Genomic DNA, 12,972 nt, shown 5'->3' on the forward strand with positions numbered 1-12,972 from the left:
GTATAGGTCAGGTGTATGATTAGGGTGTATAGGTCAGGTGTATGATTAGGGTTTATAGGTCAGGTGTATGATTAGGGTGTATAGGTCAGGTGTATGGTTAGGGTGTATAGGTCAGGTGTATGATTAGGGTTTATAGGTCAGGTGTATGATTAGGGTGTATAGGTCAGGTGTATGGTTAAGGTGTATAGGTAAAGGGTATGATTAGGGTGTATAGGTCAGGGGTATGATTAGGGTGTATAGGTCAGGGGTATGATTATGGTGTATTGGTCAGGTGTGTGATTAAGGTGTATAGGTCAGGTGTATGATTAAGGTGTATAGGTCAGGTGTATGATTAGGTGTATAGGTCAGGTGTATGATTAGGTGTATAGGTCAGGTGTATGATTAGGTGTATAGGTCAGGGGTATGATTAGGGTGTATAGGTCAGGGGTATGATTATGGTGTATTGGTCAGGTGTGTGATTAGGGTGTATAGGTCAGGTGTATGATTAGGGTGTATAGGTCAGGTGTATGATTAGGGTGTATAGGTCAGGTGTATGATTAGGGTTTATAGGTCAGGTGTATGATTAGGTGTATAGGTCAGGGGTATGATTAGGGTGTATAGGTCAGGGGTATGATTATGGTGTATTGGTCAGGTGTGTGATTAGGGTGTATAGGTCAGGTGTATGATTAGGGTGTATAGGTCAGGTGTATGATTAGGGTGTATAGGTCAGGTGTATGATTAGGGTTTATAGGTCAGGTGTATGATTAGGGTGTATAGGTCAGGTGTATGATTAGGGTGTATAGGTCAGGGGTATGATTAGGGTGTATAGGTCAGGTGTATGATTAGGGTGTATAGGTCAGGGGTATGATTAGGGTGTATAGGTCAGGTGTATGATTAGGGTGTATAGGTCAGGTGTATGATTAGGGTTTATAGGTCAGGTGTATGATTAGGGTGTATAGGTCAGGTGTATGATTAGGGTGTATAGGTCAGGGGTATGATTAGGGTGTATAGGTCAGGTGTATGATTAGGGTGTATAGGTCAGGGGTATGATTAGGGTGTATAGGTCAGGTGTATGATTAGGGTGTATAGGTCAGGGGTATGATTAGGGTGTATAGGTCAGGGGTATGATTAGGGTGTATAGGTCAGGTGTATGATTAGGGTGTATAGGTAAAGGGTATGATTAGGGTGTATAGGTCAGGGGTATGATTAGGGTGTATAGGTCAGGTGTATGGTTAAGGTGTATAGGTAAAGGGTATGATTAGGGTGTATAGGTCAGGGGTATGATTAACCAATTATAGCAAGAAGATATCACACCAAATATTGATTTGATTTGGATTTTTTTTTTCTGTTTATTTGCTTTATTTTTTTTTTGTTAATTGCTAAAAAATATTATTAACATTTCTATCTTTGAAAGCATTATTACTCTACAGCATTATTTCACACCTGTGTGGTGGTACCGTACATGAAAACACAACAACATGTTGTTTCTCTCATGCTTAGGCTATTCAACATTTTTAATGCTGACCATTTTTGATTTGCCTTGTTGGAAAATTTACATAATTTTAAAAATGTAGCTAAATCAGGAATTTAAGCTATAGTGATTTTGGTAACTAATGTCTGGGTCATACAGTGTGTCACCTTCAGAGGTCCTGGTTCGATCCTGTTCCTAAGTTTGGGTTAGTGCCTGTGCAGAGCTTTGCATGTTATCCCTGTGTTCATCTGGGTTTCTTTCAGAATTTGACTGGCAAGACTAACATTAATTTGCCCCTGTGTGTGTGTGTGTGTGTGTGTGTGTGTGTGTGTGTGTGTGTGTGTGTGTGTGTGTGTGTGTGTGTGTGTGTGTGTGTGTGTGTGTGTGTGTGTGTTTATGTGTATGGTGCCTTATGATGCACTGGTGTCCATTCTGTTATGTATTCCCACCTCACACCCAGTTTTCCCAAGATCCTGACCAGCATATATGAATAAATTATTATACTAATATCAGCATAGACCAAAAATTAAGATGCTGGCATATTTGTTTGTTTGTAGAAAACTAGTGCTGTGATTATAATCAGCTCTACAGGGAGGAGTTTCATGCATTTGGGTTATTAAGACAGCACAAAATATACCGCATCATCTCCAGGACCCAAAGCTAGGCCTCTTTAATTTGGGGAGCTGAAGACGTGGTGAATGTAATGTGCGTTAATAGGGGGAAGTCACTCGGGATGTGCAAGCTTCAAGCTGTTGGGCTCCTTTATGAAGCTCATCAGAGGAGTTCTGCACATCTGCGTCCATATGCTCCCACCGAACCAAACTCATTAAACTTAATAAACTCAGAACTGGGTGAATAATGAGGTGCTCAGCTCAAGTTCAGCCAAACGAAGGAACCTACTGCAGCTAGTTCAGGGTCGTCTCTTCATTTAAAGCAGAAATTAGTGTTTGCTTTGCTCTAATACACCTGATTTAACTATTAATAAGGTGGGAGTGAGCAGGAGTGAGCAGGAGCTTGTCCTGAAACCTTCTGTTTTCTGTAGTGTCTAGAGAGCCTAGTGAAGATATCTGGTGACTTTTTGAGAAAGTTGTTATTGGTTGTTCTTTTCCTGATACAGATCACCAGCTTACATCACATCTTCTGGTTATATGAGTTGAGAGCAGGTTCACTCCTTTCATCTCCAGTGTGTAAACCTGACTGAGTTACGCTTGCATGATGCAATGTTCCCAATGAGCAATAGTGATCACCAATGTCTTCAGTGACCAATCAGTGATCACCAATGTCCTTAATGACTAATCAGTGATCACCAATGTCTTCAGTGACCAATCAGTGATCACCAATGTCTTCAGTAACCAATCAGTGATCACTGCTGTCTTCAATGACCAATCAGTGATCACCAATGTCTTCAGTGACCAATCAGTGATCACCAATGTCCTTAATGACTAATCAGTGATCACTGCTGTCTTCAATGACCAATCGGTGATCACCAATGTCCTTAATGACTAATCAGTGATCACCAATGTCTTCAGTGACCAATCAGTGATCACCAATGTCCTTAATGACTAATCAGTGATCACTGCTGTCTTCAATGACCAATCATTGATCACCATTGTCCTCAATGACTAATCAGTGATCACTGCTGTCTTCAATGACCAATCAGTGATCACCAATGTCCTCAATGACTAATCAGTGATCACTGCTGTCTTCAATGACCAATCAGTGATCACCAATGTCCTCAATGACTAATCAGTGATCACTGCCGTCTTCAATGAACAATCAATGATCACCAATGTCCTCAATGACTAATCAGTGAACACTGCTGTCTTCATTGACCAATCAGTGATCACCAATGTCCCCAATGACCAATCAATGAACTCCAATGTCCCCGATGACCAATTGCCAATCACTAAATTCCCCAATGATTTTTTTGTTTGTTTGTTTTAAGCCCTTATCAATTCTATATGTCCAGTCACTGATCACCATTGCTCCCATTGACCAATTACTGATCTCCGTTGTTCACGTTCACCATTCAGTTATCACCAATGTTATCCCACCATCTTACACTTGTTTGTTCTTTGTTTTTAATCTCTCTACCTTGATATATTCACGTTTTTTAAAAAAATAAATAAAAAAAAGCAAAAGCTGTTTTATCCAATCATAATAGGTACCTCTTTTCTCCTGGGTATGCAATCTGTATTCCCTGCACACGCACACATTTTATATACTTTTTATAACCCTTCTCCATCAGTACCATGTACATGCGTTACTGCAAGTCTTTTCATTGTGTGACATTTCAAAATAACTCATACACTGGAGTTTGAATATTCAGTATCACAGAAAATTCTCTCTATTGGTACCTGAAATATTTTATTGATTTAAAAAAAATGTGAATAAAGATAAAGCATATACAATTAGGCACTTTCATTTGGATTAATGTTGGATTTTCGATTAATGCAATAAAATTCTCTTAATTAGCTGGGATTCAATGCATTTTTCAAGGAAGCAAAATGGAAGATGTTCAGACTATTATATCAGATACTATTCATAGACTCTGTTTTAACAATATAATACCATTGTGATAAAATGTCATATTGAATTTGCATCTGTGGGATGTACATCATTAGGGGGATATCAGAATCAGAATCAGAATCAGAATCAGAACCAGAATCAGAAAGATCTTTCAAGTCAATGCAAATGTCAATCTTAGCGTGGAAAAAATAAAGTTGTGAGCAAAACGATTCTTAAGATGTTCACTCGTGTCTTTCAGTCATTTTTCACTACCGCAACCAGGCAATCGCTTCTGCGGTCTGATGACTAAAACTGAGAGTCTCAGGTATAGATTCTTGTCATGTCCATCTTTCTAATCGATTCCAGAAAGATTCATTTACTTCATTTTCAATCTGAATACTGCACATTGACTGTTACTACGGGTAACTCTTTTACTTCATCACTTTCCATGCTGTACTGATACAACCTATTCTTATGTCTTCTTATTTCAGTTAGGACCACTTTGTCAAATGAGGATTTATTAGATGATATGCATACAGTTAGTGTTCTATGCGCCCGTTTGTAGACAGAGCAGGGAGAGCATTCGTTCATTTTCTACCGCTAATCCAAACTTCTCGGGTCACCAAGATCGGGCATCAAGGCAGGATACACCCTGGACAGAGTGCCAACCCATCGCAGGGCACACACACACTCGTTCACTCACACACTACAGACAATTCCCGGAGGAAACCCCCGAGGCACGGGGAGAACATGCAAACTCCACACACACAAGGTGGAGGCGGGAATCGAACCCCCAACCCTGGAGGTGTGAGGCGAACGTGCTAACCACTAAGCCCCCTGAAGCCCCCACTAAACCGTGCCCCCCTGCGGGGAGAGCAGCAACTATAAAATAAAATAGGCCCCCGTACAACAGCAGAACCATTAATCATGCATAGTATTAAATATGCTCACGTACAGTACATGTTTTGAAAAATAAATAATATGTCTATAAAATAAATAAATAAATAAATAAATAAATAAATAAATAAATAAATAAATAAATAAATAAACAAATAAATAGAGAGGGAGAGAGTTATAAGAGAAGTCGGGGTTGGAGGAGGGAGATTAAATCGCAGCAGCGATGCGCTAGAAAGCGGCTCAATGAATGGGAATTTAAAGGGTCGGATCATATGAATGTCGCAACCGGATTTGTGCACGTGATGAACAGCTGATTATCAGCTGATGCATGATTGACGACGTGGCCTGCCTGAACTAATGCTTCATTTCTATTCATTCTATAATATAGTTTAGTTATATGCACGGTCTAAGCAGGAGCAGGAGCAGGAGCAGGCCAGGTTTATCGTCTCAGTGCAAGTTATATGCTGTATATAACTGTATATGTGTCCTTATACTAACTGTACTGTTCCTTATATGCATTGATGACCATCACATTCTGATTCCTTATGACATCACCGGGTAGTTCTGATGACATCACTAAATGACATTGCTGTGTTAATTCTGTTGCCTTGTGAATGGCATCACTGACCGGTTGGTGAGCGCGCGAGCGGCGCCCTGTTTTCCGTCCCGACAACCTCCTGCTCTCCGAGAGATAAGTGCCGATGCGATTCTTCAAACTCACCTTCAAGTGTTTCGTGGACTGTTTTTGAAGGTGTTTTTTTTTCTGTTTCATTTTCGGTTATTACTGCGGACGATTTTTTTTTTTTTTTTTGACTGAAAAATATATAGCTATATATATATTTTTAAAAAACGACAAAAATATACCTATATATAATAAATAATAACAATCTTGACTTGATAAATATTTTTAAAAATGACCCTTTATTAAAAGAACAGTCAGAGGACCAGATCCTGTTATCCCTTTAAGAGGTTTGAACAGAGAACAGAAGAATATCTTGGTGTCAATAAAGGTAACTGACACGAGACATACAGAGAAAAGGAACAAAGAGATTTGGGATTATTTGAATTCCCAGAGATTCATTGACTGTTTTGTTTTGTTTTGTTTTGTTTTTTTAGGGCTCAGTGAGTGTGAGAACTTGTGTGTTTTGGATGGAGAAGAGCAAAAAGAGTGCACTTGGCACAAACTGCAGCGTGTTGGATATGGGGATGGAATGCTGTGTGCTGGCAAACCCAGAGGAGAAGAAAGGCCACCTCATTCCCATCGGGAAACCCCAGGTCATACCCGGCTCTGTGATCGTCGCAAATGGCGACAAGAAGCCTGTTCAGGAGAGAGAGACATGGTCCCGGCAGATGGACTTCATCATGTCCTGCGTGGGCTTTGCCGTAGGTCTGGGGAATGTGTGGCGCTTCCCTTACCTTTGCTACAAAAATGGTGGAGGAGTCTTTCTCATTCCCTACATTTTGTTTGCACTCCTTGGTGGAATTCCTATCTTCTGTCTGGAAATTGCTCTGGGACAGTTCATGAAGGCTGGAAGCATCGCTGTGTGGAACATCGCTCCACTCTTTAAAGGACTCGGCTATGCTTCCATGGTTATAGTGTTCTTCTGCAATACCTACTACATCATGGTCCTGGCATGGGGTTTCTATTACTTAATCAAATCCTTCACCTCCACACTGCCGTGGTCCACCTGCACAAACTATTGGAACACTGAGAACTGCATCGAGTCCTTCCACCAGGACGCCTGTAAGAACGGCTCCATCGGCAACTTCACCTCCATGAAGAAGACCTGCGATGAGTTAGTGAACGCCACCTCTCCTATCATCGAGTTCTGGGAGAATAAGGTGCTGCATATCTCAGAGGGCTTGGACACTCCGGGTCAGATCAACTGGGAGGTGACGCTGTGTCTGATGGCTGTGTGGGTGATGGTATACTTCAGCGTCTGGAAGGGAGTAAAGTCTACAGGAAAGATTGTCTATTTTACTGCCATGTTCCCTTATGTTGTCTTGGTCATTCTCCTGGTAAGAGGTGTGACCCTACCTGGGGCCTACAATGGTATCATATACTATCTACAACCGGACTGGTCAAAACTTCAACAGGCACAGGTCTGGATTGATGCCGGCACTCAAGTATTTTTTTCTTATGCCATCGGACTTGGAGCCCTGACTGCTCTTGGCAGTTATAACCGATTCAACAACAACTGTTACAGGGATACGTTTCTGTTGTCACTGGTAAACAGCGGCACCAGTTTCTTTGCTGGCTTTGTGGTTTTCTCCATTCTGGGCTTCATGGCTACTGAGCAGGGTGTGGACATCTCAAAAGTGGCAGAGTCAGGGCCAGGCCTGGCATTCATCGCCTACCCTAAAGCCGTGTCCATGATGCCTGTGGCACCGGTCTGGGCCGCACTCTTCTTCATCATGCTGCTGCTGCTGGGACTGGACAGTCAGTTTGTTGGTGTAGAAGGCTTTGTAACTGGCATTATGGATCTGCTCCCTTCAAAGTTTTACAAGCGAGAACTCACTGTGGCGATCTCCTGCATGTTGTGCTTTGTTATAGATCTCTCCATGGTTACAGAGGGAGGGATGTATGTCTTCCAGCTTTTTGACTATTATTCAGCCAGTGGAATGACACTGTTGTGGCAGGCATTCTGGGAATGTGCGGTTGTCGCCTGGGTTTACGGTGCTGATAAGTTTATGGATGACATTGCCCGTATGATCGGTTACCGGCCTTTCCCTTGGATGAAGTGGTGCTGGTCTTTTCTTACTCCATGTGTTTGCATGGGAATATTTGTGTTCCAACTGGTGAACTACAAGCCTCTAACCTACAACAATGTGTACGTGTACCCGTGGTGGGGGGAGATGATCGGATGGTTCATGGCTCTCTCCTCCATGCTCTGCATCCCCATCAGCGTCATCTACAAACTCATTACAGCCAAAGGATCTTTCAAAGATCGCTGGGAGAATCTGACCAAACCGGTGTGGGGAGCGCATCATCTGGAGTACATGGCACCTGAAGCGGACAGCAGAAGCACGTCCTCAATGTCCCCGGGCACTGCAGACAACAAGGTCATCATCTTTGAGAGCAGCATGTAACCGTCAAGAGCGGGGATCCACCCTGGATCCGAAGGCAAGCCGCTATTAAAGCTGCCTTGATTCAAATTCCAATTGTTTTACACTAACCCAAATAAAAAGTTGTTCTACTATAAAAAAAAATGTTTAAAAAAATAAAATAAAAAAATAAAAATAAATAAAAATAAGAATGAATGACATCACTATTCTAATTCTGATGACATCACTAAATGACAGGTTAATTCTGATGACCTTGTGAATGACATCATTGTGATCATTCTGACGTGGACTAAATGGCATCTGTGTATCATAGTAATACAGTAGGTTTAGTCTGTTATCCGTCTGTGTTTACATTGTACTTAGTTTGTAGAAAATTCATCGAGAGATCCACAGTGACACGGCACAAACACTTTTCAGCAAAAAGTAAGCCTAGGGCAAAAAAAACCTCTCACTAGTAAGTGGAAAAGCCAAATTCACCACAGAGAAACTTTTACATATCACAAGTTTAGTTATAGCATTTTAAAATTTGGCCAATTGCAAAAAAAAAACACACACACACAAAAAAAAAACACTTATAACAACTGCTTTTTATTTCATTTACATTTAATATGTAATAGATAACGTACACTATGCACTATTAACCATTAATGTATACACATATATACTTTACAGAAGCCCCGCCCATCTATATGTTTTATACCAACATTATTTATTTTATATAAAATAGCATAATTTGAAGTCAATAAAATCTGAGTAAAATTACTTACATTTAGCAAGTAAATAATGTAGTTTGATGAACTATTGCATATTAGGTTTAAAAGTGTTTTATAGAGAACAAAAATAATAATTTAGACATACTGTAGCTACTGTATGTGCAATTTTTTTTTCCCCAGGCTAAAATGAAATAAGAAAATGACATTTTCCGTTCCGTAAAATGAGGCAAATTCAGAAAAAAGGTTCCATGACCCTCTTAGTCTTCACAGTCGATTTGCAGGTCAGTGTATGATATTCAGCAGAATTAGGATATATGTGTAGGGAACGGGGGCAGTTCTAGGGTTTCATCTTTAGGGCGTTTAGCCCTCAGTGTGAATTTAAAACAAGAAGAGTTTTATATTATATGACTACATAATAAGCCAAAAGTTATGGTATTATTTAAAATGGCAAAAGTGGACACCAAAATTTTATGCATGATGAAATGATGCCAGTCTCGAATCAAATCAGTTCATGTATGTGTGCATTCTCTACAAACAGTGTGTCCAATGAATGCAGTCATTAATAAACAAATATTCACAAGACAAAGAACAAATCAATACATGTTATTTTTATTTAGTATTGTATGGATTGTTTGCATTAATATTTTGTTTGTGCTACAACTCTGGTAATAAGAATAGTGAAATTTCACTGCTTTTGGTTGCCGTCTTTCTGCCGATTAACGTTATAGATAAACGGCTCCAGCTCTGACTGCGCGTGCACGCTGCGCGTACCTGTGCTTCTCCGTTTCAATAAAGCAGACAGCTGAAGACGCACTTTTGAAAGACTACAACACACGCGTGTAAAAGCAAAGTAAAAAAATCGCTCTTGGATCAAACTGATAAATAATTTTCTTTCCCATCGACGACATATCCTGCATTTTAACATAATTTTTATTTTTTATTTTTGAAAGTAAAAATGATCCTTATAGTTTTAGGGTGGCTGAGATCACAGACAGAGGGGCTGAAGCCACCCTAAAAAAGGGCTAGAACCGCCCTGGTAGGGAATAATATGTAGCTGTTTATTAGATAAAGTTTGTTGTGAATAATGTGTAGCTATGTAGCTACTGTATAGACCCAAGAGCTGCAAGTTGCACGTTGCAAGACAATTAGACAGTAACGTGTTATTTTAGAACATGCGGTTCACAGTCAGGAAGGGAAAAGCAAACTTTCGATGTGATAATTTGTCATTTTCACAATTAACATCCATTTATTTATAGGTCTAGATTATGCACATCATCCCCATTCAACTCACTGAGAATAAGCTATTACTATGGAAACAATAATTTATTACATTGAGTGTGACAGTCTTATACTTGAGAATCTAATTGTCTGGAAAATCTTTTATATTGAATAATTAAACCTAAACAGTGCAACAGTTGATATATCAATGAGGTGTATGTAAATGTTCGACATCACTGTGCTGCACAAACACCTGTACAGTTCTTTCTGCCAAAGAGCATCCGAAAGGTCCCACAATTCGTTAGTGTAGTGTCGTTTGATGGTTCTTGTATCAGTAATTAAATCTGATGTGATTCTGTGTAGTGTCAAACACTCTGGATATTTTTTCCATAAACACCTGCTGTTTTTAATAACAGGGAAAGGCAGTGAGGAATAACAATGAGACCTGACACGAGTACAAACTCTATTTTATTTCAGCAGACACACTCGATGTGTTTGAATTCTCTCAACATTTCAGTCTTTAACATTTAAGTTCTTTCCTGGTCGGTTTAAATATTTCAATGTTTACCAAGATGATGAAAGTAAATATTTTATTTTTTAAGTACATAACACTGTGATATTTTTTGAACGTAATCAAACTACATTTGGCAGATGCCTTTCTCTAGAGTTACAAATGAGCTGTTGAAGGTTCAGGGTCTTGCTCAAAGGTGCAGTAGTAGGAGCTTGGAAGTGCTGGAAGTTGATCTAAATCTTTACAATCATTATCAGGACATCTGCCCAGCAACTAATACCCTACTCAAATATAATACCCTACTCATATACCCTGCCCTACTCAAATATAATACCCTACTCATACACCCTGCCCTACTCAAATATAACACCCTACTCATACACCCTGCCCTACTTAAATATTACACGCTACTCATACACCCTGCCCTACTCAAATATTACACGCTACTCATACACCCTGCCCAACTCAAATATTACACCCTACTCATACACCCTGCCCTCCTAGAATATTACTCCCTACTCATACACCCTGCCCTCCTAGAATATTACTCCCTACTCATACACCCTGCCCTACTCAAATATAACACCCTACTCATACACCCTGCCCTACACAAATATAACACCCTACTCATACACCCTGCCCTACTCAAATATAACACCCTACTCATACAGTACACCACCCTGCCTTGTTCAAACATTTCACCCTACTCATAGAGGCAAGCTGGAATTATTACTAGGATAGTGGTGACACAAGGGGTTAAAGCTCTGGGTTGTTGATTGGAGAATCTGTGTTCAAGCCACTCTGTTGGGTCCTTGAGCAAGGCCCTTAACCCTCTCTGCTCCAGGTGCACTGTATCATGTCCGACCCTGTGACCCTGGGATATGCACTGTGCTGCAATGTATATGTGACAAAATAAAGGCTAATAGGGTACATTCATTCATTCATTCATTCATTCATTCATTTTCTACCGCTTATCCGAACTACCTCTGGTCACGGGGAGCCTGTGCCACCCTGGACGGACCACACTGTGCGCCACCCTGGACGGAGTGCCAACCCATCACAGGGCACACACACACTCTCATTCACTCATGCAATCACACACTACAGACAATTTTCCAGAGATGCCAATCAACCTACCATGCATGTCTTTGGACTGGGGGGAGGAAACCAGAGTACACGGAGGAAACCCCCGAGTCACGGGGAGAACATGCAAACTCCACACACACAAGGCAGAGGCCTAATAGAGTAAAAAATTTTTTATAAATTAACAAGGTTTGGGTTAAATGCATAAAATATCAAATAAACAGTGATTACTAAAATAAATAAGTATGAAACTGTAACATAATATTAAAAAAAAATAATCACAGACCACCTGGCTACACTTCACAGATCCTACTCTGAGAACTACTCATCTAACAAACATAAAAAGTCATATTTATATAATCCAGATGGTGTTCAGGGTCATTTACATCAGCATTGTTTAGTCTGATCATCAGTGAGATGAAAAGAAGACAGATTGGATGTTTTAAAAAGAAATGTTACTGGTGTAAAGCTATGAAATGTAAACAGATGGCCCCGGGCAATGGGTCAGAACAGGATGGGAGACGGCTGATGAGGCAGTGCAAAATGGACAAAATGGAGGTATGATGGAGAGCAAATCAAAGCTCTGCTTTTACTGAGATGTCACATTCCAATGCAAATCGCCCCATCGCAGCTGGAGAGCTTTGAGGGGAGCCGAGCTTCCACTGCAGCTAAAAAGCCTCTCTGTATTTATCCGCATCTCACAGTGTGACTTTATGACAGCTGCTTTAGGTCCCTAAATAGCATGTGTGAAGGCTCAATATGAAACATCTTTACAGTGAAGGGATTAGATATCGAATTAGACACAGAGTTTGCAAAACGTGTCATTTTTTGGGGTGAATAATCCAGTAGGACCTGTCTGCAGATTACAGAATAGAGAAGGTGTGTCACTGAGCTCCTATCAGTGAAAGCAGGTCTGAGTTTGTGTCTTAATGTGGGCCATATGACACCTTTTCACTGCTTCATATGAACAAATGAGTCACACTTGGACTACGGAGAGCGTTTCGTGTCTCTGCCCAGGCGAAATCTTTTGATTTGATGTTGATACAATAGATACTGTGTACTGTACCTGGAAGAAATATCTTTCAGCTGAAAATACATGAAGCAGGAAGTAAAGTAAACATTACTTCATAATCACTTAACATAGAGCCTTATGCATCAGGAATCTCCACATCCATCAGGAACTCCTACATCCACCAGGAACTCTTACATCCGTCAGGAACTTCTACATCTACCAGCAACTTCACATCCATCAGGAACTTCTACATCCATCAGGAGATTCTACATCCCTCAGGAACTCTCACATAGATTCAGGAAAACCTACATCCATCAGGAACTCTCTTGTGTGTGTTTTTGCTGTATCATCGTCTCCGGTGTTCGTGTCCTGGTTTTTATTTTTTTGTGTTTGTAAATTTGTATTTCAATCATCTATTTTTTCCCACAGTTTCCATGTGTTTGTAGCTCTATTATTTTTAATAAATCCCCAGTTTGTTATGCTATTTTTTTTTATTTTTTGACATTGACTCTAC

General features: G+C 40.3%; 1 protein-coding gene across 5 annotated transcripts; it reads left to right on the forward strand.

Annotated features, from left to right (window-relative positions):
• The first annotated feature begins 4,162 nt into the window (after positions 1 to 4,162).
• Positions 4,163 to 8,112, forward strand: LOC113661344 (sodium- and chloride-dependent creatine transporter 1-like). Of its 5 annotated transcripts, none has more exons than XM_047804446.1 (3): positions 5,286 to 5,606; positions 5,787 to 5,865; positions 5,972 to 8,112. In XM_047804446.1, the coding sequence occupies exon 3, from the start codon at positions 6,005 to 6,007 to the stop codon at positions 7,943 to 7,945; it is 1,941 nt and encodes a 646-aa protein (XP_047660402.1). In that variant the 5' UTR covers positions 5,286 to 5,606; positions 5,787 to 5,865; positions 5,972 to 6,004; the 3' UTR covers positions 7,946 to 8,112. The 5 variants fall into 5 exon arrangements, with proteins under 5 accessions (XP_047660404.1, XP_047660403.1, XP_047660402.1 ...); XM_047804445.1 differs by having other exon boundaries at positions 5,792 to 5,865; XM_047804448.1 differs by lacking the exons at positions 5,286 to 5,606; positions 5,787 to 5,865 and adding an exon at positions 4,163 to 4,283.
• Positions 8,113 to 12,972: the final 4,860 nt, after the last annotated feature.

This window comes from Tachysurus fulvidraco, chromosome 20 (genome assembly GCF_022655615.1).
Source record: "Tachysurus fulvidraco isolate hzauxx_2018 chromosome 20, HZAU_PFXX_2.0, whole genome shotgun sequence".
In the NCBI taxonomy this organism is placed as follows: Eukaryota; Metazoa; Chordata; class Actinopteri; order Siluriformes; family Bagridae; genus Tachysurus; species Tachysurus fulvidraco.